At 43.6% G+C, this 27,379-nt stretch overlaps 2 protein-coding genes across 2 annotated transcripts; one reads left to right on the top strand and one right to left on the bottom strand.

Moving 5' to 3' along the window:
* Positions 1-132: 132 nt before the first annotated feature.
* apbb1ip (amyloid beta (A4) precursor protein-binding, family B, member 1 interacting protein) lies at positions 133-13,788 on the bottom strand. The gene is given in 15 exon segments (XM_067251747.1): positions 133-1,325; positions 1,327-1,353; positions 1,478-1,539; positions 1,688-1,811; positions 1,997-2,095; positions 3,707-3,817; positions 4,147-4,290; positions 4,393-4,467; positions 4,741-4,862; positions 6,708-6,867; positions 8,060-8,137; positions 8,269-8,540; positions 8,941-9,028; positions 9,722-9,781; positions 13,542-13,788. Coding segments are annotated over 14 exon segments (2,019 nt in total). The 5' UTR covers positions 13,542-13,788; the 3' UTR covers positions 133-728.
* A 3,098-nt stretch (positions 13,789-16,886) lies between these two features.
* On the top strand, positions 16,887-21,832 carry nell3 (NELL (neural EGFL like) family member 3). The gene is made up of 5 exons (XM_067251927.1): positions 16,887-16,978; positions 17,172-17,856; positions 18,558-19,117; positions 19,220-19,286; positions 19,388-21,832. The coding sequence occupies exons 2-5, from the start codon at positions 17,193-17,195 to the stop codon at positions 20,920-20,922; spliced, it is 2,826 nt and encodes a 941-aa protein (XP_067108028.1). The 5' UTR covers positions 16,887-16,978; positions 17,172-17,192; the 3' UTR covers positions 20,923-21,832.
* Positions 21,833-27,379: the final 5,547 nt, after the last annotated feature.

Below are 27,379 nucleotides of genomic sequence, written 5' to 3'. Positions count from 1 at the left end.
CATCTTCTTTGCGCCCATCTCTGTTCTTCCTGTCAGCCATAGTGATATGTGGTAGTAAAAAGTTGAAAGCAGCTGCTCTGAATGACGGATCTGCGTTAAGACAAGTATTGAATTGACTGCACACTTTGAAATGAATATTTATTTAGTCAGCAGTAGATCCAAAAGGAGAATGGGGTTGAATATTTAATCATAAGGATGTCCAACATATCACTGGTTTTAACACATTTTTACAGTATTTACACATATTCCTATCCCATAAATGCCTGAAAATACTGTTTGTACAGGTACCAATATTTTGCATATGAAATGTATCTCCCAAGTATTCAATTAAGAAAAAATTGCATTGCCTCTATTAAAAGTCGAATAAAAAGCTTTTGGAGTTTAAATTCAGGTAGACATAATCCACATATACAAGTGTCTAGTTTCAAAATCTATAAAAAAAATAATTCAATGAATCCTGTCTTTCTTGCAGGAGTTCCCTGTATGTCTTCGAAAACCTCAAACAAACCTATGTCCCTTTGTTCATAGCTACCCGAGTTCTGAGTTTCACTTGATTCATGCGAACGTTCAAGTGTAACCGTAACCCTCTGTAATGTCAGAAGATGACAACATAGAACCAACACGAGCGTCTTCAAGCTCTGCGTGACACAGTGACACGTTCGAATCAAAGAGCCCTCAATGCTTCTACGTGTGGCTCCTGAACATGTCCAGCGATCCCGACTCCAGGGCTACTGATTGCCGCGTTTCTTCTGCATGGCTTTCATCAGTTCTGACATCATGTCCCCGTCTCCGCCCCCGGCCTGAGGCGTCGTCCTCTTGGGGGGAGCGGGGGGCATCTTCCCCACGGCCTTGGTCGGCCGCAGCCCGCTCGGAACCGCGGCGGGGGGGGGAGGAGGAGGGGGTGGGGGAGGCGGGGCTCCTCCCCCAATGAAAGGCTGGGAGGATTGGGGAGGAGGTGGGGGGAGTGGGAAGGCGTCAGATGGCGGAGGGGGCAGGAAACAGTCAAACTCAGGGTCGGGCGGCGGGGGCGGGAGGGAGCAGACAGGGGGAGGAGGTGGGAGGAAACCAGTGCCCTGAGCACTGAAGCCTGGGGCTGGGGGAGGCGGGGGGAGGAAGTCTGGAGGGGCCTCAAAGCTGTCGTTGTGGGGGTGGGGGTGGAGCCGAGGAGGCAGAGGATGGCCGTCCGCCCGTGGAGGCGGTTGGGGGACGTTTCGGTTCTTGTTGCGCATGCTAGCATTTGATGTCTTGGTGGCCATGGGCGGAGGTGGGGGCATCACCGGGTCTGGGGGGGGCGGCGGGAGGACCTCGGCAGGAGGGGGGGGGGGGTGCCGGAGGGGCCATGCTGGCTGCCACCTGAACAAGCACAAAACACAGTACATCCATGGGTTATTTGAGCACAGGTCATAACACAGACGCACATCCAGTATGTCGGATGAACTTCCGTGAGGTCGGAACTGTTATTGATGTCGTGACGCACCTTGACCACAGGTTCGGCAGACGGCTTGGTTGCGTGTCCATTGGCCTGACTGGAGGATTTGGCTGGGGGAGGAAAAGAATAGAGGAAGTATAATGGGATGCAATTTAACAGATACATACACACACATGTTCACGTATGGTATTTTATACTGTAGGAGTTAAGAGTTCTCCACGTGATCATGGATATTAAAAACGGGTAGTTTGTTTTTACCCTTGGTTGTGGGAGAGGGGGTCGAGGGAGAGGAGGAAGAGGAAGTGACAAGGTTTGTCCATGCTGAGGTAACAGCTGTTTGCTTCATAGCAGTCTTGTAGTTTTCAAGCAACGTCACGCCATACTGGGGAAAAAACATGTAGACAACTGTCAGCATGCAACACAAGCAAAACTGTGAAAAAAGTCCAAATCAATTAATGAAATCAAAAAACTGAAAAAATTTATCCAAAAACTAATGCCAAACACACAAACAGCTACGACAACATTCGGGGGAGACCTTTTGCACAGTACTGTGTGTCTAGAGGTTACCTTGGCGATCCGTATGCCAGTCACCCAGAGCGTCATGGTTCTGGCATCATCGCAGCAAAGGTACTTGATGTACTGAGAGTCCTTCTGGATCTGTGGGTGCTGGGAAGATATGAACAAGTGAAATCAGTTAGGACGTCATGTCATACATGTTGCTTTGGATGAAAGTGATCTGCTAAATGCATTCATTATTATTCTAAATAATTTGGAGAAGCAGGCCTAGTTCCAGGGTTGGCGTGGTGATCCTGTACAGTGCTCCTCCCTGTGTGATGGGTCACGGAAACCTGGTCAAGCTCATTCAGTTTTGATACAGTTCCTTAGCAACATGGGCGAGATCCAAAACACTGGGGGAAGGCTGATCTGGCTGGAGTTCAAGAGCTCCAGTGTGCATGATATAATTGTCTATCTCATGACAACATTGGCACTGCGAGAGAAAATAAAGTCCTTGTTGTTGCTTCAGGGCTGTTACCAACTCACTGTGGTTGCTATGAGTCAACATTTTAAGTGGACAATCCTGTTAGTACCCATCACCACCACAAAGGAGCGGAAAGTGCCTAGAATGATTTCTAAACCATGACCCAAGCAATTGCTTTAGTCTGCTTTAAAAACATTTGGGGGACACTTTTCCCTCTCATCTCAACAGCTAATGATTCAGGTTGTATTTACTCATCAAGCCACAGCATAGTGTGATGTCAGTGGGATGTCAACTGCTTCAACATGCACCGACCGTCCAGTCACAAAAACTGATCCAGCATCCATATGTTGTCTTCATCACAGTAAGGCAATAAAGATTGCAGATGGATTCCCTGGCTCAATTTCATTTCATTTTAAAGAGAGGCCTTTAGCTACTCTCAGATGACCTGGGTATGTGAGACCTTGTGGAACCTTCCCTCAGGTTTCCAAACTGTCCTCTCTGACTGAGTGAGGTCATCTTCTCTGGCTGTTGGCAAGGTAACACTCCAGTACAGATCCTTCAACTTGAGCCTCGAGGGCTCTGTCTTTCAATGAAAGCAATTCCGTCTCCTTGCTTCTCTAAGCTTTTTTCGGCTTTGTTTCTCGCCATCTAGACTCATGGTAGTTGCTGATTCAAGTGTTCTCAAAACGATAGGGGGAAAAGAAAGAACAGTTTCAGGTCCTTAAAAGATTATCCGCAAAACGCTTCAATTCCCTTTCTGTGATTGTGGTGATACAGACAAACCATTGGAGACGAATAGATAATGTATCTCAATGCTTTCGATGACAAAGGTTGAAACAAATACTCTAGTGATCCATGTGTTGGATTTGTAAACCAGAAACGTGAATGTCTTTCCCACTTCAATAGCCAATATTTTGCAGAACTGATCAGCCAGGAATGCCTTCAGTTTTCACTTCTTCAAATGAAGGAACTATTTAATAAAGTTTATTTCAAGAAAAGCAGATCGGTTTACCACAGCGACAGCAAAACTGTTGTGACAGAAGTGAACGCGTGAACACGACTTTGCACAACAATTACCATTCACATCGATTAGCATACAAATGCTTGCAGTGCATCATTCCTAATGTGTATGAATTCAAACGTGATACCACTGGATTATCGAAGAGGTAGTCACTGTAATTGGTCAATTGTAATCATGAAGAAGGAAAGTACTGCTGCTATATTTAGCTGCTCCGTTTGTCTGTCCTGTGCCGTTGTCTTCAATTTCCAGAAATTAAGTCCCCCTTCCTGTTCCTTACCTTGAGAACGAAGCAGAAATCGGTAGGTGCCTTGAATTTGTTTTTGAACTCTTTGCCATAGTAGACATTTACATTGTCAAACTGGACGAAACACACCAGGTCACGAGAAGTCTGTGGGGAAAAAAATCATAATTCCCTGTAAGTACAACCACGTTATTTCCCTTCAGTACTTCTTCTTCTCTTGTCTCTTGATAGCTGATAGCTGTCTCTAAAAAGGTATCAGATGAAGATATTTGCAGTAGATGACTTTCCACCCCTTTTGAAAATATTGGCTGTGACAGAGGCCTATGTCAACACTACACTGGGCAGCATGTTGCCTGGATACATAGGGAGTAGACATGTTTTTTTGGTGTCGTTTTAATGTCCAATATGATGTGTGTGTGTGTGTGTGTTTTGGGATTGGCCAGAGCTGCCCTCTGTTGACCTTTGACCCCACCGACCTTGCTCTTCCCTTTGGGTACGTAATAAATCCCGGAAGCCCTCAGGAGGAAGAGGCGCTGCTTCCAGGACTTCTTGCCGTCCTCTCTGAGGTAGAGAACACCCTCCAGGTCCGGCACGATGACAGAGGTCCCACAGAAGTTCTCCTGCACGTCGAGAGACAAGTCATCGCAAGGTTGTACTGTGACCTGTCACTCTGCGTCAAAATCTATCGTGTTTATGCACCTGCACCTGTCAGACTTGCTCACCTGCACGAGTAACTCTTTGTCTCTCTCTTTCATTTCTTTGAGAGTGTTCTTATCCTTCTTCCACAGATAAAAGTTCTGCAGTGGTAAAGACAAAAAGGTATTCATTGCAATGCCAACATCAACATGGCTTTAGCCATAACCGTTCATAATGAATGAATACTCTGACATTTCAAAGGGCTCTGCTGTAATAATAAACATGCTGAAATAGCCGCGTCTTCGCTGATGGCTATTTAACAAGAAAATATGGAATAGAACCAAATGGTGCTTGAGTTGGATAACTTCAGTCATAGAGAGAGATTCCAAGAAAACCATTGGGATATCTTTGAAAAATATGTTTTAACCTCTTACCTGAGGGTTTTTGAAAACATCATATTTATCTTCCCGCTCTTGAAAAACAACTTGGTTCTCGCTGTCCCTTGTCCATGCAGACAGCGGTTCTACCAGGTTCTCATGGTCTTCAAAACCTCGCTCTGTCAAGGGGGAAATTAGAGTAAACAAACTCTGCTATTCTATGATCATATCATTAAAAAAAATATATATATTTTAAGTAAGTCAAACAATATTACCAATGGGCCTTACAAAATAGAAATATTCTTTAGTTTACTTATTCAAGGTGAGTTGGCAGGATGTTGCTGTTCTACGATGGTAAGTACACATATCCTGTATTATCATTACAGGACCAGTTTTTGAAAGGGTAACAAGCCACATACAGTTCTACTGTACAATGAAACAGGTCCCAACCCCTTAGCCCTCATATGTCATCAAACACAAAAAGAAAATGTTCAAACTAAAACACTTCAGAGGCTTTCCAGATGTAGTTTATGGGAAGGACCAAGAAGCATTCATTTAGACGATCACAGACTACACCCTGGAAATGGATTACACCCGTGTACAATTGTCCATTTACAGGCCAAGGCTGATTAAACTGAGTTTAAAACGGGTGCAGTAAAACACAACTCGCTCATTAAGACACATTAAGAGCACTTTGGTTCTCCTTCCACCACAGCGCCCACCCACGAGCTAGATGCTGTAAATACGAGGACCAACTTCTGAGTGTTTTAGTTTAGTTTGAGCATGTTTCTTACCAACAAGATGCTGGTACTTGTGGACAGACATAAGAACTACCCATTTACTTTGCAGGGCTGTAGTCCATTAAGTGGCTGGTGTGGGCCTCTGCTGTTATGGGGCCACGTTATAACTAAGCCTTTTAAGACTTCATCAGAACCCACATGACGCGTTTCAGGGCTTGATGGAGTGAATGGAGACCATATGGATGCCCTATGGCGACACATAAAGCGGAACTGTGACACTGTTTGACAGAAGCACATAACATGCCGACTACCAGCAGTACTCTTCTAGTTCATGTTCGGCATCTTTCAACTACAACACTGTTACCTATACCTTTTACTCAGATAATGTTGCAGAATATTTATTTCGAGCACTGTGGATGAATAGAGATGAAATAGTTGGGGACTTCTTTGTATACCGTAAATATGGTAGACTTATAGTAGATTGTTTCCTAAGTATACCTGTAAACTGTTTTTGAGTGCAGTGTGTGTACAGGTAATTGTTGACAAGACAGTCTGAACAAGCAGTCATGTGACCCCTCAGTGTGGTCAGCACCATGACACACCAGACAGCTCCTGATACCAGTGAGTCAGAGGACTTACATTGAGGAGTGGTGTCGTGTGGGTGGTGGCCACACAGACTGGGGAGAGAGCAGGGAGACGTCACACTCACAGGGCCTAAACATGCGTTTGCCAGGGGGAAGCGTCCCCGCGGGCTGTTTCTCATCTTGATACACGAGCAGAGATCATACCCCAATCATTTACACGAACAGCAATTGAAACGTGCTTTCTCTTGAAGGGAAGAGAGAGCGCAGACTATGAGTCATGATTCGACAGATAGCCAGGGTCTAAGTCCATCAGTGGTGGTCCAGCAGAGTTATGATGGAGGATAAAGAACATAAGGACTGTGTTTCCACACGGTACAGAAGATGACTGACTGTGTCTGATAGGGCAAATTAAACCCACCTGCCCGGTGTAAGAATGAATGTGTGTGTGTGTGAATTATGAGGATTGGGAGGTTAAATCAATGCATCGTTTTGTAAGTGCTGTAGCAAGGCTGTCATCATGCCAATAAAAACATTGTTCATCATCTTGACCCGAGATCCCATCCAGAATTGGCCCACGTGTGTGTTTGCGACGTGCGTGTCTGTGCTCAGGGCATGCGTGCAGTGTATGCAAGTGCCATGCGTTATGTGTGTTCAGCGTGTAAGTGTGTGTGTGTGTCCCAGAGGGAGATCCTGTACTCACCAAGCTGCAGTTCTGGGTAAGTCTCCAGCAGGGTCCAGTTGACGTTGCAGTCGCAGTGCGTCTTCTCAAACAGGTTATCCAAGACATCTCGTACCGTCTGCCTCTCATCCACCATCAGGGTCTTGGAACTGCCGTCGTTCATCAGGACCTTCACCACCAGCTAGCAGCAACACAGAGGCTGTCATTTAGAGGCCTAAATATAGAGTGTGGTCTAGGAGTTCGACTTTAGTCATTGTGTCAAAAATAGGTTGGTTTCCAGTAGAATCATCACCATAACAATGACATCCCAGCATGTGAAAATACGTGAGGTATCACATTCAGCACGGGATTGTTGTTGTGGGTGTTCAGCTTCAACACACCTCCAGAACAACAGCAGCAGAGTGTGTGGAGATATACAGTACAAATTAATGTTGAATCAAAAAGACCATGCCTTGTTTTTGTTTGATTTAACCGGAAGTAGTTATGCATGGCCTCAGCCTCAGATAACTGCTGTTTTGAAGAGGTTGTGACCGAAGCTCACTTTGGATTAGGGAAGGGTCTGGCCCTTCTGCCCACTTCCTGTCATCTGCTACCAGATCGTGTCTAAGGAAACCCCTGAGATTCACAACGGCTGTTTGCAAATGGAGGGTGGTAAAAATATTTTACGAAAGGCTTGACATAGATGAGATTTGTCTTTTTGAAGTCAGCTTTCACCCTGGCTTAGGCTCACAGCAAAAACAAAGGACAACTGTCTACCATAGGGGGAGGCAGAATAAACTACTTCTTGCATCACATGTTCAAAACGTTTCTCGTTTTAAAGGGAGTTGTGTTTCAAACTGTGGATTTGTCCCGGAAATAAGCTGTCAGCCGTCTGTGCTTTCATTTTCATTCCAGGGCATGTTGGAATATACCTCAGACCACAGAGAACTATGCCACAAACCATCGAGAACGAAACTCTGCTCTCTGCTCGGCATCTGGTCTGTGTCCCCTTCTCGGATTGATGTTTTGATTAAACTGACCAGGGGAGTGTGTGTGTGTGTGTGTATGCATGTGTGTGTGTGACACAAAGAGCCTGTTTTCTCAGCATTCAAAAACTCTTTCCAAGCCATTTAGCTTTTCGGTGATTTAATGTACTCTGTAATGAACTAAGGTAATGAATTATCTGTCCACAAACATTTATTAGTGAACACCTCCGGTCACAAGCCTCATGTATTTCTTACACACTAATGCCTTGTTTTTACAAGTCTAAACAGTCACTGTCTCTGGTTGGTCACTCTGGTTGGTCACACCTTGATTGGTCACTCATCCTCTCGGCCTGTGACTGCGGCCAGTGAGTAAGCAGTGAGTCTGGGTGCTTTAGTACAGGAGCTTACCTTTTTAACTTTGGCTTCCTTGAGCTTTTCCAATGCCAGCTTGATTTTGTCTGCTTTGATCTGTGCCTCGATGTCCTCCTTCAGAAATCACAAGGAGAAAAAGTCCAGAAATATGTCATTTATGTCAAGCCACACTGAGTGCAAAGACCCTTTTTCGAGTCATGAACTCAATTTGGCTGTTAGCTGTATTTAACCTCCAAATGACTCACCATTGATGGCTTAGTGCTGTGGGGGGGTGGACGTGGGGAGAGAGATGAGGGGGTGGCGATGGGGGTGCTCTCTGGGGAGGGGGGGATGGCCTGGGAGGGAACAGGGTAGGAGCTAAGACCCTGCGGGGCGGGGGGCAGATGTGAAGGGGCAGGTTTGGTCTCCTTCGCCTCCTTTTTTTCAGATGACATTTTCTCCTCGGTGGCATTGATTTCAGCCATCAAACCAGACATCAGGGCGTCCAAGTCTGTGTCCTCCAGTTCATTCAGGGACTCTGCGATCAGGGTAGAAAGGGGTGTGGAACATGAACAATGGACACTTTAACATATGTGTGCCATGACTCAACTACTATTCAAAACTGCTTGGTTTGGGAAATGGGGGGAGTCTGTATAATTGGCTGGTAGATTGATCTTTGTCTGAAATTTAGAGCCTGATCAGAAACCAGTAGACCGTTTGTTAGATTAAGAATGGATTCCTTTTCCTACTTTTCAGCATTGTTTCTTGCCTTCTTCAATCTTAATCTACTGTAATTTTCCAGGTAATTCATAGCAAACTGACCCAGATTGGTTCACTGGTAGCAAACAGTCAGTGTCTTACAAAAGGAAAGTTGCACAATTCTGGCCTCTTTTCAACAGCACACTGACAGAGTGTAAGGACCAGGGAACGAGGTTTACCGTGAACGTCTGCGAAGCCGACAGAGAAATTAGCTTGTTTGCTTGAGCTAGGGGGAGGTTTCTGGGGCTCTGCTTCAACCCCAAGACTCTGTGTGGAGAAAAAAACGAGACAGGAAAATTCAGCGTTCAACAACACAACCGCATGCTCTTATGTAAGAAGTGGGGAATAAAACTACCATAAAAGTTACATTCTTTACTATACAATAGTCTGACATTCAATATTTTGTACAGCGACAGAAAGGTACATAGTGGAAACATTACTTCCCTCCATGATAATCCTTTGAAGTTATGGGTTTCTTGTTTATGAGTTTGCCTTTTGACCCCCTCTCTTAAAGAGGAGTGTAATTTACGTTTTTGAGTATAACCACAAAGTTTTTCTCCCACTGTTCTGGTGGTGTGTGCCAGCTAGGAGCGGCTCACTGATAGATGCTGTGTTTTAGAGCCATTGACATGATTCTGAAAAACACTTTTCTATTTACCGGTGGCTTTCTAATCTTGTTTGAATTATTAATTCAGAAATAGAAATAGTCTTGTGCAGTTTTTAACATAGGGACAGCACATTTAGCACATGTTAAGCATTCTGAGTCTGCGAATAACTGACTTTTTTCCCCCTTTTTGCAAGGCCTTTTATCTTGAATGTAACAATGCTGTCCACAGTTACTACCAGCGGGGTCCTGGTAGTAATTGTAACTAAATCAATACTAGACCAGTGTAATAGTGTAATATTACTTTTGAACAATGTGTTGCTGGAAGTTAATGAATTGAGAGATTGTTAACTAACCTGGGTGAGCAGATCCATCTCCCCCAGCAGGTCACTGAACATGGCATCAATGTCATCCATCTGGAAAGAAAGAGCTCAATCAGCTGTTTTGCATTGTAAATACACGTAGAGCAACAAGTCACTTATCACAGGTCATCATTATGGTCACAATCTGTCTTCTATGGATGTAATAACCACAACACTCAGTATTTGCTGCATATGGTTGTCGTTACGCATAACCAGATTGTAGAGAATAGGCAAATTCTCTCATTTTTGGGAATTGAGGTTGATACAAACATTGGTACAAACGTATGCACTCACTATTTCATTATTCAGCTGAAAGTTGGAGATTTATAGTTTGATGATAACATAACACATACCAAAACATTGGTTGGTTTTATGTTGCCCGTAGTGCTAAGTTAGACATTATTGCACAACCTCTCAAGCACAGACTGAAAAAAAAAATGGTATGCATAACTTCGGGCCTCCATCTGTCAAGACTTGCAGTGCTTCACAAAACATTCAAAGAGAGAACTACTTGAATCCACGAAGGGGTAATAACAAACTTCTCAGCTGATCCATCTGAATAGTCAGACTTAATGTTAGTCTAATGTACTCATTTGAAGTATAGGTTTTGTAGATGTCCGTCACCTGAGACCAGCCAATAGTTATGCATGCTACATTAACATAGCAAACAGAAATCACACTAATCAGTACATATGCTTGGAGTTTATGCCATCACTCATATAAATGTAAACCCAATCGTTATTCAAGCTGTGCCATGTTTGTGTAGACATCAAGCTGCTGTTGCAGGCTTTATGACAACCAACCTTATAAATCTGAACAAATGACTCACTTTAAGGAATTTCTTTAGCATAAATGAGTACTATAGATATTCACTGTTGCCATTTTAATCTCATGGATGAATTGGGTGGCATTACTAGGCTTTATGTGATGGCAGCCCAACAAGATTTTGAACAGAAGACCCCAGTGTGTGCTGGTTCTCTCAGATCTCAGTTCAGTTCCAGTTAACTGCTTTGTTTATCCACTGGACTAACTGTTCAAAAAAGAACCACCACAGCCTCATATATGACTTCCGGTACTTTCTCCTTCTGTTATTCCTACTCCTCCTTCTCTGTTGTTGAATATAGCTCTCTCACTCTCTTTGACAGTATGGCTGCTCCACATTCGGAAGTTTAGCCCATTTTAAGCTTGGTGTTAAATGTGTGCCTCAACTGTAGATATATATTTTTAGATCAACTGTTACCAACCGTGTGTGTGGGGAGGGTGGTGGAGTGTGTATAGAAGGGGTGAGGTGGGGTTATGGTGAGGGGGGTGGGGTGGGGTGGGGTTATGGTGAGGGGGGTGGGGTGGGGTAAGCATATGGATGCATGTACTTGGTATGACTTCATACAGACATTCCCTTGATGAAGGTGTCTCGTTACTGCGCCCTGAAATACAGGAAGTGGTTTAAGGGCAACTTCCTTCTTGTTGCGGTGTTGAAAGCAGGGTTGAAGGTTTCAGGAAATGGTGACATGCAATCTCCTTATACGCAAATACTGCTTGCTTGGCAGGCATTTATGGTGTTTTAATAGCCTTGGTCTCCCAATTGAAATATAGCAAACCTAAAACACGACCATCGTGAGCAGTATAAAGTAATACACTGACGGTAGACCTTGATACGCAGCATCTTTTCAAAATATACCTCTGTTACATAACAGAACTAGAATTAGAGCAGGCACAGAGAAATTAAAGAAAGGTTTCAACTAGTGCAACATAGTTGTTCAATTAGAAGTGTGATGATTAACTACTTTCACAGGAAGGGCTACATTACTTTGTCCTTGGTTTTGCAAAAAAGGTGCTGCATAATTGTATTGGCAGGAGCAAATTGTGTGCGACTGCAGGTAGCATTTGCACAAGCTGTACTTTGAGCTCCACTCTTTGCCAGGCAGGGGTTTGAAAAGCGAATGTAAACAAATGCAAACAGTCAAGTGCTGAACTTGAATCTGGTGTGTTCACAAGAACTGAATCTTAACAAGGACAGTGTTTTTCCAGCAGAGACCAAAGCAGTATGGTGTTATTGTATATTTAGTGCTAACATTTATTTTAAAGGATCACTGGATCTAGAATCTTAATAACATTGCTTTTCTTATGATTTTTGTAAAGAACATTGGTAAAGTAAAAAAAAGATAAGGCATCTACAAGCGGGGATGCTCTGAACTTTTATCAGTTGAAATGATAATGCATTACATTTGCGTGGAACATTTATAGGTCCTCAAAGACGCTTCACACAAGGCAAAATCAGACATAGTTGCCATGGAAAGACTGAAGTTGGGCCTCTCTGTTCCGTGATCACCATCTATCTTCTCTTATCTTCTATAGTATTCTTTGATCAAAACAGAATGCTGCCATTTTGTTCTTTCTGCACAATCTGAATGTAATGTAAAGATACTTGTAAGTACTGTAAAAATATTTTGAAGATCTCCACAGAAATACACAAGGATGATTATTGTTTCAGTTGATAATCCTTGTGGATGTGGAAAGCAAGTGTTGTTTTATTTTCCTTTCTTTTTTTTTATTGTTCTGAAAACCATCTTCAAATTTTCTACGTCTACTTTGATTCTGTTTGGAAAATCCACATATGGAACTTGTGCTTTACTGGCAAGAGAATGAAATCCAGACTGGAGCTCTAAGTGGTCATTACAACATACCTCTAGGTAAACATCCTCACCATCCACCTACATCTCATCCATTATTAAATATACAGTTCAGTGTATAAATTATAGATCCCGAATATTGTAAACAACGTGTTGATGGCCTGGGTACACCATATTTAGCTTTGCATGAATTCATGTTACAAACCAAACACTGCATGCATATGAATTACAGCATGAAAACCCATAAGAACTGTAATTTCCAGTGTCAACAATGCAAATATGGTTAAAATGACCAATCAAAGTTTCTGGGCACATCCATCATCTGTGTACAGTTGGGTAACCCAACCTCATCATAGTTTAGTATGTATAACAATAATTATATCAAACAACCCAAGCTGTCAAGCTGACATTCTTTATGGAAAAATGCATTTAGATGTTTTCCACTGAACAGTCGTAGGTCCATCACCTTCCTTAATGAATTCAAGTTGTCCTGGCCTTCCATTACTGAGGCCCCTGTCAATCAAGCCTTGCTGTACTAAAGCTGTCACTCACAGTGGAACATTTGGCAAAAATCTCCAGCTATCCAGCTATGACATTTGCAACTTGAAATGAGGGCACCTCTTCAAGCTGTGTTGGTAGAATAAGGATAACTCAAATGACATGATTCACACATACATCTCAAGGCTCAGAGTCAAGTGTGACAAATGACTCACTGAAAGCATCTATCTAGAACCACACACTCAACCCACTGGGGCTTTGCAACAGCAACAAAAATAGATTAAAACAGGTCAAGTCTTGATATAAGTTGTCTCAACCAAAGTGGCGCAAAAGGACCTACTGACATTACAGTATTCTGGAATATAGTAAAATAGTTTTCCTGCATTAGGACAGTTCTGATCAATATGAAAAACACTTCCGAAAGTTATCTTCTTGTACATTCCTTGCCGAGTTCTGTACTGTATTCAGCCAAGTAGACACTACACCGGAATGTTCATCAACAATTTGTACATAACCTGAAGAAATGTACATAAGTTGAACAAAACACTTTTGTAAAATAGAGGTAACTGTTATTCCCCAGTCAATGATGCGGATCACATTTACATCACTGTGTTTGGGAGCTCAACCGTTACATTTTCAGACACCAAGAACTCCATTAAAACAACAACAATACAAGCTCAACTCACCTTTGACAGCTCTTAAAATCCTTCTTCACTTATCGATTCAAGGATAACAGGTTCATAAACACTAGCTGTATCTGTAGCTTTCTTTGTGTATTTAGTCGTTTTTATTTTTTATTACAATTACAAAGTTGAACACCACACCACTCCCATGTGCAGAGTTGGGTGTGCTGAGCTGGACTGCATCTGACTAACGGCTTCCTGCTTCATGCGGAAGTTCAGGTCTGAACCTGTCATTGCATTCCAGCTGGTGTTCATTGCTTTCTCAACAGCACAGGTTTGCACATTGATACCTCCTTATCTACCAAGGAACTGGGAGCATGCAATGAGGTGTCGCAATGCCTGCTAGAGCTCAAATCAGCGGACAGCATACGTTTTACAACAGAAAGGTTGACCGGTTCACTGTACAGTGTCTTCCTGTGGAAACAACTATGTATCAATCATGAGACAAACCTAAATTAGTTAGATATCAGGGGCACAAATGTTAATCTGACAAGAGAGTGTCACTGGAAATTCTCCTTGTTTTTCCAAAAGCTTGTAATCATAGTGACGTACAGGGTGTAAGGGATTGACATCATAATGCCACTCACGCCAAGTAGCAATACCAGAGTAAATCTTCAGGAGGCGGTAGAGGGTTGGCGCGCTGAGTAATGCACAGCACTACAGGATGGAACTTCAGCTTCCTCTGGCTGAGCTGGATTCAGACCCACGAGATTGTGTGTTCACACTGCAGGAGGGACACCTCGTCACACTGAGTCACCAGCAGCCCACTCACTTGAACCACGGTGAGAAAGTAGGTTAATTATTCACTCTGCTGAGCCAATCACTGGATACATCTGGTGAGCTATATATATATATATATATTATATATTCAGTCAGATTAATAGTTGCAACAAGACGGAAGTGAGGTTTTAAAACGGTCACCACCCCCTGTCTATGTCAAAGAGAAGAATCACGTCTCTGAATGTTATTATTGGGGCTGGATGTGAACGCTTCTCAAGAATATGAATGTCTTCAGAAACATCACACACATGGTTCACTGTAACGGGAAAAAGGGACATTTGTATCATCTGTTAATAACAGATGACGTCCAATGTTTTGAGCAACTACCGCCACGCAAGGATCAGATATCTTTAAGGCGGGGTCAAGAGAACAGAATAGACCCAGGTCTTATCTCACCCAACAGACACACATCTGTTTATTTGCATGTATCCTTGATTCAACCTGGGAGGTCACACTGAGATTAGCTCATTGATACATTATTCTATATCCTCTGTGACTACAACAAAGATCCCCACCATTTATCAAAACGAAACACTTACAAATGTGTAATATAACTGTAGTATTAAAGATAGCACAAAAAGGCCATCATGTAATGGACATGCCCTTGACTTACATGACAGTAAACCATGGTGGTTTAGATTATAGTCTAATCAATCTGAAATACATACAATTTAAACACATTTCAGTTATCACATTCCCAACCACTGGAAGAGGTAGAAAAATCATATTCCCAGTATATAATGTCTATTAAACAGTTATTTTTTACCACTATGGTTGTTCTACTGTGAGCCATTTTCCCTGATGACCTGCCTTAAAGGCTACAGGGAATTCAGACCACCCTCTCTGAGACAGGAGGCTGTCAACACACTGTGGAGTTGAACCCCTCGGAGAAACCAAACAGCTCTGAACGAGTCCAAGAGCCTTTCCTGAGATGTCCACAGGGAGGGCAGGGCCCCAACCACCCTCATTTCCTCTGCCCGAGGTTGACAAACAGATGGATGCCTTTGGTCGCCCCCACCAAGCCGTACTGCTGCTAAACGCTAACACGTTGACGATTTAGAGGGTTCTTTCCAAATGAATAGGCTGATTGGAAGATCACTTTGGTTGAGTTAAGCAGTGAAAGGATAGTGTGAAGTAATTTCATACCCAACCATTGCCATGTATCTAAAACTCAGCCGGAAAAAAAACATATTTTTTGGTTTTAGTGGAAGCTGCTCTAGGGACAGGAAACAAAATCCTATACATCAAAGCAGATCGGTTAAACACAAATTTGATTCAATCTAATGGCACTTCCAAAAGGAGAAAATAAAAAACATTGACAAAGCCGTCTTTGACTAAAAGCAGTCTTGCCTCAACATAGGAAAGAAATTGTGGGGGGAAAAAAAATGGTGCCAGGTTTCAAATAACTGCAGGAGGTCATGTGGTAAGGTGTGACCATTAAATGAAAGGTAGGGCATGTTCTAAAACTATTAGTCTCCACTGTGTTATTCTACTAAAGCCTTGAGTTAGTCCACACCACACCTCACCAAATGTTAACGTTTTATGCTTATGGGGTGATAATGGCAATAACAGTAAGAGAAAACCCCTAAAAAGAATCGTTACAACACAATAAAGGGTCTGTTGAAATGCAAGTCTATACAAAGCCTTTGATCTGTGTTACGTGGCGATATACTTACCCTGAGTGGGGTTCCCACAGAGTTATGGTAGCTTCTACTGTGTTGTGGTTCCAACGTGTACTTGATGCCAAAGCCATTGAGCTGGGTGGGTGGTGTGCTATGGAATCAGTGCCACCAACCTTGAATCCTAACTCTTTCCAGAAAACAAATAATTATACAATTATATTTAAGGGTTTACTATAGGATGTTCATTAATAAGAGGGAAAAAATAACTTTCAAAAGTGAAAAGACAAATAACCGGATATTTTTTACATCAGAACTAGTGAGTACTTGTGAATTTTGCAGGTGAATGTCGATAACAAGATGCACATATAAGCTTCAGTCAGGACAGAAGTGTCCTGGTGTCTCAGGGTTGTAGGCTAATGCAACTAAACAAGAGAAAGTTCCAGAACAGCAAGAGGTTTAACATTCCTTACTTTCACCAGACACTATGGACACGACCACAACAAAAGAGTTGTCTTCAGCTAAGGATGGTCCGGGTTGTCATGGTTAGTTTCACATGACAGACTCCACGAGACAACAGCTGTCTCAACATCTAGGACAGCCTGAACAAAAACCTTATGACATTTTGAATAGCGCCCCTGACCACAAGGTCAACACACTGTCAACACAAGACCAAATTAAACTTGCCAATCAATAAAAATGTATAGATATTTTTGCCACGGTTTTCAATTGCCTCTTGGTTATTTAATATCAACTATATATGTGTGATGTTTTGAAAGTGTTCACAGCAAAATATATAGTGAAAGGGACATGAAAAAGAGAGGAACCAGCCATGCAGGAGAGAAGGGGAAAGGGAAGGGTTAATTTGCGGCTGGGGAAACCTGATGCTAATTAAGTCTTTGGAATGCAACATACTGACATTTTAGTCCAGAACCCCTCGGAGTGGGTCCGGAATGGAGTGAGAGAAAGAGAAGAGATGCATGCGCCTTGTGTTTTTATTGTTTGCTGACATCCCGTAAGGCCGATCTCATCAAATACCAGGTACAGTACACTACTTCGTTTTGTCCCGATGTAGATGTTATTTTGCTTTGCAAAAACTCTTTAAAAAATACTGTTCGTTTGAAGTTGCCAAAATAATTTGGTAGTTATGTAGAACATAGCCTGTTTCGTAAACTACAGGTCTTTTGAGCAATGGTCATTCCATTTAATTTAAGTTTTTCTTTTACATTTTTAGAGGGACATAAACAAATGCAAAATGGGACTGTCCAGACCAGTGCTTTGGTTGTTTCTGTACTGTTTATCTCTGAATGACACTGTAAGAGCTGTCGCTGAGATTTGTCGAGGAACCCACTGCATCGGCTCAGACACCGGAGATCCCAGACCCTGCGTCGGGACTCATTGCCCGGGGGGGAGATCATCCAGACCGCCGCGACAATATAACCCTACAACTCAAGGCAGGTCAGCACACATAGTGCCCATTCATCATCAAGCCGACGTGAGCTCTCAGTCCAGAGCTGTAACGGACTACACGGTAGTTCATCCCCACCGTGTGCGCCCCAGCGACAACACGAGGGAAAACGCAAGGACGCGGGCGCCTGAAGTTCCCTCTCCAGAATGTACGGGAGCGGATTGCGTTACTCCTCCGAGACAACTTCAAACCATTAACGACACCCGAGACTGTAAGGGGATCGAATGTAAATTGCCGTTGAGGATACGGCTAAAGCCCCGACCAAAGCCTTGTGTGGGAGAGGGATGTCTGGCTAGTTCTGAGGATGCCGCGGACGCTAGTCAGCCTTCTCCGGTCCATATGCAGGACAGAGCCGCTCAATTTCTGGGAGAATTTCCGGAGTTTGGATATCCTGCGTCGGAACTTGGCGGCGCGCCTTTGGGGGTGCAGCTCACGTGTGATATTAAACCAGGTTAGTCAGGGGACTGTGATCATCCTGAGTCTCTTTATGCATTGTTTGTACTAACAGTGTTTAGACTTGTGAATAGTGGTCCTTCAATGAAATGTATTTCTTGATGTGCATACTTCAATGGTTGCTACTAGATGCATTAATCATGACGAATTGTTGTATTATGGATCATTTAAGTCTTTTGAGGGGGAGCTATTTAATGACTCACCATATCCACAATAGCCTATTTTACACATACCTGTTTATGTGTAAAAAAAAATTATAGCTTTTAAAAAAGCAACAGAGACATGTCAAGCCCAAAATCAATATCAGCATCTGCATTCAAGGCGGTAGGTTCAGAAATCTTTAAAAAAAAATCATCTGGCAACAAACCTTCTAGAACATGTAAAATGTTTGATGTCAGTCCATACATGGGAATCCCTTTTTTAAATGCCAAGATAGAGGCCCTTATTCCTTTAGATTCTGTGCCATCCAGTATGATCAACAACCTAGAATGGTTTAAGACAAAGAAATAGGGTAATTTTATTCATAAATAATTTGTTTAGTTATTGTTTGTTTTCTTTACAATAACCTACTATCCCAACACCAACCCACTTGGCCCACATTCACGCACTTCAATCTTAAAGTGGCCTCTTAAGTGTTGACATCTATTCCAGTATAACAAATCTCCACTTCTCAAAACTGTGACCTTCCTGACCCATCAGGCGAGAACGAGGTGCCCTCCGAGGACGCCCTCATCCTCCACCTGCAGCTGGCCAAGGGGCAGGAGAAGCTGGTGGAGGCCCTACGCGCCCAGCAGACCATCATCCGCGATCTGCAGCAGCGGCTAGCTGACCAGCAGGGGGCGCTACTGGCCCAGCAGCGGGAGATCCTGGAGCAGCAGAGGCGCATGTATGAGCAGATGGACGTGGTGAAGGCCCAGTACGGCCTCCTCTCGGACACGGTCAAACAGGTCTCCTTCCAAGGCCTACAGGGGGAGCTCCAGAGCTACTTTGAGAGCCACCTGGCGGGACTCCAAAACCAGGCTAGGAGCCACCTGCAGAAGTCCTACGCCGTCCACAAAATGAATCTGGACGCTAAGGTGATGGACGTGGTTGGGGAACCCCATTTTCCTCAGCCTCTCCTGGGTTGCACTGCCCCCTGTGGCTCGGAGGAGTACTGTGACTTCCAGAGGGATCCACCTCAGTGTGAGAAGTGCTCCATGTGCCCACCTGGGTTCTTCCTGGTATCCCAGTGCTCGCCCAACGCAGATCGAATATGTCAGGTAGCTAACATTCAATAATGAAATCCGTTTATCCGTCAATATCACTATTCAGTGTATTCGTATGAATGAATCATTAAAGAACCAAAAACATTTGATTCACAGGACAGAGACGAATGCCTTGAATTGCCAAACATTTGTGGAGAGCGAGTGAAGTGCCTTAACACTCCAGGTAAGGCCAATCAGAAAGATTAATAGTTTTCCAAGAAATTCAGAGACTTCATGTCCACTTTGACCTTTCCCTGTCTTTTCCATCCCTGTAATTGTGTGCAGGAGGGTTCAGATGTCTGGGGCTCTCAGAGAGAGAAGCTGTCTCTGGAATCTGCGGCCACGACTACTTCTACAACCAGGAACTAGAAGAATGCCAGGCATGTTCTGACTGCGATGGAGGCCTCATGACCCTCCCCTGCACGGCCATCAGCGATGCTGTCTGCGGTATCCTCCTCTCAGAGAACCGTCTCTCCCGGGCCTGGGGGGCTGCGGTGGGCCTTCCGTGTGCCACATCCCCCAGCAGCAACATCTTCACCGGCCTGCAGCTTAGCGTCCGCAGCAAGGACACGACCGACCTCCTGTCCAACCAGGCAGGCCGTCTGAACTTCCAGCAGCATGGCTTGGTGTGGCTGGACCATAACTTTGCCCTGAAGCACAGCTGCAGGAACTTCCTCCAGGTGGGCCTACGGCTCAACAGCAGCCTGGAGGACGAGGGTCACGACCTCAGTGGGGTGCGGATAGAGCAGCCCGAGGGGAAGTTCTTCCAGGGGGTTAGCGTCAGCGGTGGCGCAGAGGTGGAGCCCAACCACACCCTCACGCTCGTCCTCAAGAGCCCAAACCAGCACTGCAACCAGAGCAAGGACGTGCATGCGTACGACCTCAACGGGATCTCCTTCAGCTTGCTCTGGCTGTCCCACGACACAGGGGCTGTGGCTATGACGGCGCAGATGTCGATGTCGGCCCACTACCAGACCAACTACCGCCCGGCGTTCCGCATCTCCTCCGTATCGGATCCCTACATGGTGGGGCTGGCCCACGATGGCCGAGGAGTCCGCTTCACAGAAAGTGGGGTGGTGAAGTTTGTCCTGCAGCAGGCATTGTACTCCATGGGCCACACATGTGTCCGCGAGGGCTTCTCCCTGATTGCCTACGCCAACCGCAACGGGACCAACCAGGAAGTGATGCGCACTTTCAAGAGTGGCGTCAACTACAGGGACACGTCCATCACCCTGTCCGGGGCCGCGAGGGTTGACGGTGGAGACACGCTCAGCTTTGAGATCACGTCCCCATCCCAGTGTAACATCCGCTACTTCGGGGACAGCACGGGGATCAGCATGCTCAGCGTGATCTGGGTCCCGTCGGCCGTATCCTCCGCTCTGACCGCCACTGTCTCCAGGAGCGGCCTGCCCTCCGGGGCAGTACGGAACAAACCCCTCTTCTTCCAGCAGGTGAGCTTGGACTCCGAGCAGATCGGTCTGGACCGCTCGGGAGAACCGCACAGCCACAAGAACTTTGTGTTCCGGTACGCCGGAACGGCGAACGTTGCCCTCAACTTGAAACTGATCCACTCCTGCAACGTGGTGAAGCTGACCCTGCACCGGCAGGGCGGCAAGGGTCTGCAGGCGAGTCCTGTGGCTCAGCAGGTGTCCGGACACATGCCCGAAGGCAGCGAGTGGGGAAGCGTTGGCCTGAGGGCTTCTTTTGAGGTCCAGAACGGCACGTCCATCTACGTGACCCTGGACTGTGTTCGCGGGCGTGTCAACCAGATCACCCACGAGGGAGGCACTAATATATCCATCCTCTGGGTTGCTTTGTGATCCAAGACGAGGAACTCTTTGGTGCTGGTTTTGTTTAATTTGCACAACTGTAATTAATTTGCATCAAACTGTGCAGGTATTTCAGTAGTGAACTATTTGGAAACATTTCTTTATTTTATATAAAAAAAAATAAGTATTTTTTATGAGAACCCGGTTATATGTAATATACAATTATCACACAATCACTTTAAATACGTGTGAACCAAGTACTGCTTTTGCTCAAGTACTTCGGCTGGTTGAGCAGTGACCAATTGTTCTTGAGAATGTGTGTGTGTGTAAGTATGTGTGTGGGTGTGGATGGGATGGAATCCATTAATGTTATATCTAATTCCCTCGAGTCCTGCACATGGATATGTACTGGTTCCCTTGTATGTTTGTGTATACTATAGTGTGTTTATGTATTAAAAGTTTAAAAAGCAGGTATTCAAATGTATTTTGCTGATAACTTATTGAATTTATGGTAACAACAATAATACAGTAACTGTATCAAAATATTACACAAAAAGAAAATGGATTTGTCAAAAAAAGTGAAAATATATCTTTGTATGTATTCCAGTCAATGCATTTTGTTCAATATTTATTCATCTAGTATACAGTATGCAGCCACAAAAGACATGGCACTGTCTGGATATATTTTGTGATATTTGTATCTTTTGTTTATGCACATAATGGTTTGTTATTCTTCTCTTCAGTGCAGTTACCCTGTGAAAGTGGCCATGCATAGAGTTCCTAATTGCTTCTGTGTGAGTTAAAACAATTAGGAAAAATGAATGGTTACAGAGAGTTGGCAGCATAACAGTCACTGAAATCCTTGTGAAGTATTTTCACCATGCAAGTCTGATTTATTTTACCCAAAATTACTGTAGAACGAGTGTATTCATTTTTTTTACGCCAAATAAAATGCACATCTATTTTATCAGTTGCAAACTCCTTTTCTCATTTTCTGAATGCATTCATTTTTGAAAGACCTTTGGCTTGGTTATTTCTTTCAAGTCAAGCCGGTCTGACTTTGGACCAAATTCCACTTGTGGATGGACATGTTGCTGGCTTTGTAACAGACATAACTAGTAACTGTCATTATGTCATCATAGCAACAAATGCATCCAAATGCATGTTATTTTCCACAGGCTTCATCTTTAAACTTCAATACTACTAATGACTCATACACCATACTAAGCCTATCTAAAATCAAGTGATAGGTGCCAAACAAGCAAATTAAATACTACCATACATCATTAAATGTATCTTACTGACAGCTTAGGTTTACCATGTTCATTAATTTTACACTGAGCGAGACAATCCCTTTGTCTAAACATTGCTGAGAGTCTGATTCAGAGAGAAAACACTGATTGTGAGAAATAAAACGTATGTCTGAGGCCAGAATTGAAAACAGGTGTTTGAATAGATGACTGTTCCAGATGTCTCAGAGTTGTAGATCAAGAAACCCACAGCACATGATGAAAAATATCAAAGGCAGTCAGTGTGTGAGTGCGAGTGTCAGTATGAGTGTGAGTGTGTGAGAGAGAGCGGGGATAGAAAGAGTGAGATAGGGAAAGACAGTGAGGGGTAGGGAGTCTGTGCAAGTACAATCAGCTACTATTCTGCTCCCACCACAATTCTTGAGGCAATGAAGTGTATTTATATTTCAGTGACTTAAATCTTTGTGCTTGTTTTGACTTTTTAATCTTTGTGCTTGTCTTCTTAAAACCTCAAACACAAAGAGCCAGACAGCCACCTTGTTCATGTCAAATAACACGAACAGCTCCTCTGAACACTTCAAAAGAGGCCTATGTGAAGTTGTGAAAAGCAATTTCCTTTTATTTAAATACCCTAGGTGTTGACTGGTTAAATTACTATACATACCATTACTATAAGTAGTAGCAGTAGGGAAGCCTCACATGAAACCAAATGATTAGAGGTAACATCATCTACAGACACACTTGAACTTGTTGGTAATAGATACGTCACAGTGATTTGTAATCTTAGAAAACCCACTCCCAACCCAAGCCCCATTTTTACTCAAATGTTTACTTTAAAAAGGACAAAGCCATAGAAAGGCTTTTCTAATCAAAAGCATATGTGAAAACAAGTTCTCCCCCTCTTTTAATGTTAATCCATGAGGGGTGCTTTACTTCAATCTTAAAGTCTCAAGCCACCATTTACAGACCTCATTATGGTCCGTAACTGTATTATGACATCCTGTTACCTTGTCGTCTTGGTTGTAAATGGGTGGTTGGCTTGGCCATTGTAATTCCTGTTCAAACAGGTGACAATACGGTGTTAGTTAGGTATTATTATTGCTATCCATTAACAGGGATCATTGTCTACATCCATTAAAAGATCACTAGAATGAAGGGGAATGAAAAGCCGTGCCAAGTTACTTCTCATAGTAGGCTCCTCTGCTGCACTGCCTCTTCTCAGTTAGTTGGTCGGGACACATTCCCTGGAGCCTCCCTGTTTGTGAACTTTTAAATTCATGTTCTGCAGCTCTGATAATTACTGCACCCACTCATTTGCTAACGAGAACTAATGGCTCACCAATTAACAAGCTATTACACTGTGTGATTGGAGAGGGAGGGTCGGGGTGTGTGTGGGTGTTTGAAAAGAGCAAGTAGCATGAGTGTAGCGTTTGTCTTACGTGGGTAGGTTGTGTGTGTCAGTCTGAATCAGTTTATTGTTGACCTCAAACCCTAACCCATAAATGTTTAATGGGAGGTTCAGTGCCATGGTCACTGCTTGCTTTTCACCCACTGTCCTCTGCACACCTCTATTACTCTCCACACCTCATACACCTCACCATTCGTCCACTCATTTCCCTCTCCATCTGTGCAGCTCTCGGTCGGTCTGGGTTCTCATTAGGGTGGTTAGTGATGCGTGCCAGAATGGCCAAGCAGGTCAGCAACCACAAACACAGGGTGAGACTGGCTGTGCCTGTTAGCAAACCCAGACAAATACGCCAACAGCAAAACCATGCCTGCCTCTCCTCTTTGACAGTGGAGGTTCTAAACCATTTCAACTGGGGGGCCAAGCTGGGGCCAGTTGTACTGTTAGAGGGGCCAGTTACATTAAACACTATCGTTGTCATGTAGTTTTCTTCACTGCATTGTTGGCAGGCCCACCCCAGAACCACCCCTGCTCTTTGACTCTTCTTCTGCCTTTAGCGTGGAAACTTTGCATCAAGCAGAGGATATATTCTAGGCCTATCACTGGAAACTTTCTAGACATAATTCTTGCCAAATAGAAACAATTTGTACTATCAGCACTTTGAACCCAAAGATGTGTTTTATTTGTACGAATCATGTTTGATATGCAATAGCTGAGAATGTCTGGCACTGGCCAGGGTTATGCATAATTCAACCCAATATGTGGCCAATTCTCTGATTACTAAGAATGCTACATTTGCTTGCTTTTCCTGTGACCTTTAAAGGTTTTCACATTGGAACTGATGACTAAACTAGGGAGTAAGGACCTGTAAGTGAAGGATTGAGGATCTGTGCTTCTACAAATACATCTCAGAGAGTGTGTTTGTCTTCTTAAAGAAGTGTTCAAAGTGCTGACAGCAGAGAACCTGTTTGTCTTAATATGAACGAGCGATTCCCCATGGCGTATATTTAAACGGTGCGGAGACACTCGCTCGTGGCAGCTCCCTCGCGGACTCTTGAGGTTAATTGCTTTCTCTGCCAGTCGCTAACGGGATTATCTATCTGTGAACGCATCCATACAAATTACTCTGCCTACACTGCACAAGGGTGAGCTGAGATGACTGCATGGAGAGCGAACTGCAACACTCGTAAGCAAGTGCATTTGGATTGAGAGGTCAAAGATGCAACATTTACTAGCTTTGACAGCAAGGGCACCCGTACTAGAAGAACACGGCAGCAAATATAGGCTACTGCATCTTTCATGACCCTGTACAAACCTCCAAAAATCTGGTTAGAAAATTATGTTTTCTGATTGGCATTTAACTCAGTATAACTTGAGAAAACCATCAACTCAGTATGCCTGAATCTTGTCCATTAATTGTATACAGCGGGAAAGTTATACCTTACTTCACAGTGAGAAAATAGTATCAAATGAATGGCCTGTGTCAAGAAGGCTGACAGTTTAACCAGATCTTGAGTTATTGGGCCAAATATGTTACTAGAAGAAGAAGACCAAACAAACACAATAGGCTTCCTCTTGAGGAGGAATCCTAATAAAGAGGTAAAAATGGCCCTCAACTGTGTTTGCCCTTCACCAGTGACCCCATTGCCTTACCTTTCACTGGGCAGAGGTCAGGTGAGGAGGTCAGAGTTGTGGAGAGAACCAGTGACCAGAAGTTAGGAGATGAAGCAGACTGGCTAGGTTGACATAATGACAGATGTACTGCTGCACACGTTTACCTATCCCGAAACACACATCTGGCTTACTTTACTAGACCTATACAGCAAGGCACACACACAGGCACAAACACACTCTTAAAACACACAGTGCACACACACCGTCTCAGGGTACACACACACTGATGTTAGATAAAAGCACACTGGAGCACTGTATTTGTAGAGATGTTAGTCTATGATATATGCGATGCTAATCTTTTGCTTTTTTGGCGTACAGACGAAGGTTTCTTTGGATTTGACAACTTTGTGATGTAGGCCACATGCGAGGGGGATGTTTTAGACAGGAAACCAGGCCAAAGGCCAAAATCCTCTGCAGATACTTACAAGCCTTCTCCTCCACTCACACATGAAGAACAGCGCTCTGGAGGAGGAAAGAGCGTGTCAGGAATAAACACTAATGAAATGGACCAGGGCAACCATGTCAGGGCAACTGTCACACAGAGATTAGCTCTTTAGAAGAAGAACATCCATGGTGTGAAGTAGAGATGCTCTACTGAGACCCAGAGTAGTACTCATATCTATAAAAAAAATAAACAGCCATATGGTTTAGAGTGTACTTTGCTCTGTGTGAAAATATCCCTGCATAGTTGTGGAGAATCATGGGTTGAGTCCAAGTACCTCTACAAACACATAATTTTATCCATCAATGTGTTGTCAGCGCCAACTGATAATGTGGTCTCCAAATGTTTACCATAAATGTTTACCATAAAGCATCAGTTATCTTCCAAGAAGCCGGCATCATACCAAGGCTTCCATCATTAAGTAAACAAACAGGTTTATAACCCATCTGTGGGCCAACACACTTCAGAGACAGACGGCAACATTTTCTCTGTGAGACTCCTTCTCTTTTCCTTTAAGAGGCGAGAGGGGTAGAGGAGGTGAACCATCTGGTAAACCTTCCGCGTTTGGGAGGGAAAGCTGTGCTTACAGTACAAATTCTTTGAAATATTCAACAGCTTCAAATGATTTTGTTCAGTCCAAAATAGCGTCAGATAACTCACACCTTAATCATAGAATAGATTCAAAATCATGCTGCATTGCTAAGTTACCTAAATACCAATGTTTCAGTACGAGTTGCATCAGGTTTAGATGGAGCTGATGTGGTTTCGTTCAGATCGTAATCGTTTGTGATGCAGCAGTGCCACCTAGGGAACAGATCTGAGCAGCAGCAGTAGTCTCCCGTTTCCCTGCATGGCTGAGATGTGAAACATTATATAGGCTACAGTAGAATAAATCCACATTCAGCCTAGATACAGTCCTCTTGAACTCACTAGGAGTGAAAAGGCACCGAGTGTGGATTGTTAGCTATATTGATAAGTGAGGGGAATTTGTGGGGTTATGCAGAGGTAGCTCTTTGAGGACCTCTGCTAGACAAGTGCCATAGCCGACCCAGTGGGTTTATGTAACAATTTTACTCTGCTTATGTAACACTGCGTCCGCTAGGTCTAAACTTTGGGAAAGGATTTAAGTGCTTGCTGTTTACATGAGACTTAACGATTGCTTTTTAACAAGTAGTGATACAAAACTGAGAAAGACTTTTGGAAATAATATTTATTTGAATTTCCTCAAGATAGCGACACTCAAGACAATTGGATGTTTGACAAGAGACTAGAATCTTTCATAACATGTTAATTCGTTGTTCCATATGAACAAATAACTGGTTAGACAGAAGAAGAAAAATATGTTTTCTTATGGTGCTCATGCTTTGTTACAGAGAAAGCGTACTTAAGATTTCATGTGAGAAACTGAATTAGCAGGATTATTGAACTGGACATAGTTTTCATACTGTATTGGTTCAAAGTGTAGAGTCTTGCAAAATCAGATTTACATAATCAACTAGCATGATTAAATTAAAACGCTAACATAACACCATGACACAAGTCAACATAATCTCTCAAACCGACGCACAGAACAACAGTGGGTAGCCAAGAAAACGGAAAAACTCAAGAGTCATCGAGATCGACTTGCTACCAAAGAGAGAAAGCCGAAGAGAGAAAGTTTATATAGAGCAGGATACAGAAGCGTTTAGAAAGGCATGCTTGGGATCTACACACAGAGGTTAGATATAGTTAACTACA

The sequence above is a fragment of the Osmerus mordax genome, chromosome 15 (genome assembly GCF_038355195.1).
Source record: "Osmerus mordax isolate fOsmMor3 chromosome 15, fOsmMor3.pri, whole genome shotgun sequence".
Taxonomy (NCBI): domain Eukaryota; kingdom Metazoa; phylum Chordata; class Actinopteri; order Osmeriformes; family Osmeridae; genus Osmerus; species Osmerus mordax.
This window is presented reverse-complemented; position numbering and strand designations above follow the sequence as displayed.

Coding starts and splice junctions, on each gene's coding strand:
- nell3 (XM_067251927.1), top strand. CDS start 17,193: ATGGGACTGTCCAGACCAGTGCTTTGGTTGTTTCTGTACTGTTTATCT. Junction 17,857..18,557: donor CACGTGTGATATTAAACCAG/GTTAGTCAGGGG, acceptor CTGACCCATCAG/GCGAGAACGAGGTGCCCTCC. Junction 19,118..19,219: donor ACGCAGATCGAATATGTCAG/GTAGCTAACATT, acceptor TTTGATTCACAG/GACAGAGACGAATGCCTTGA.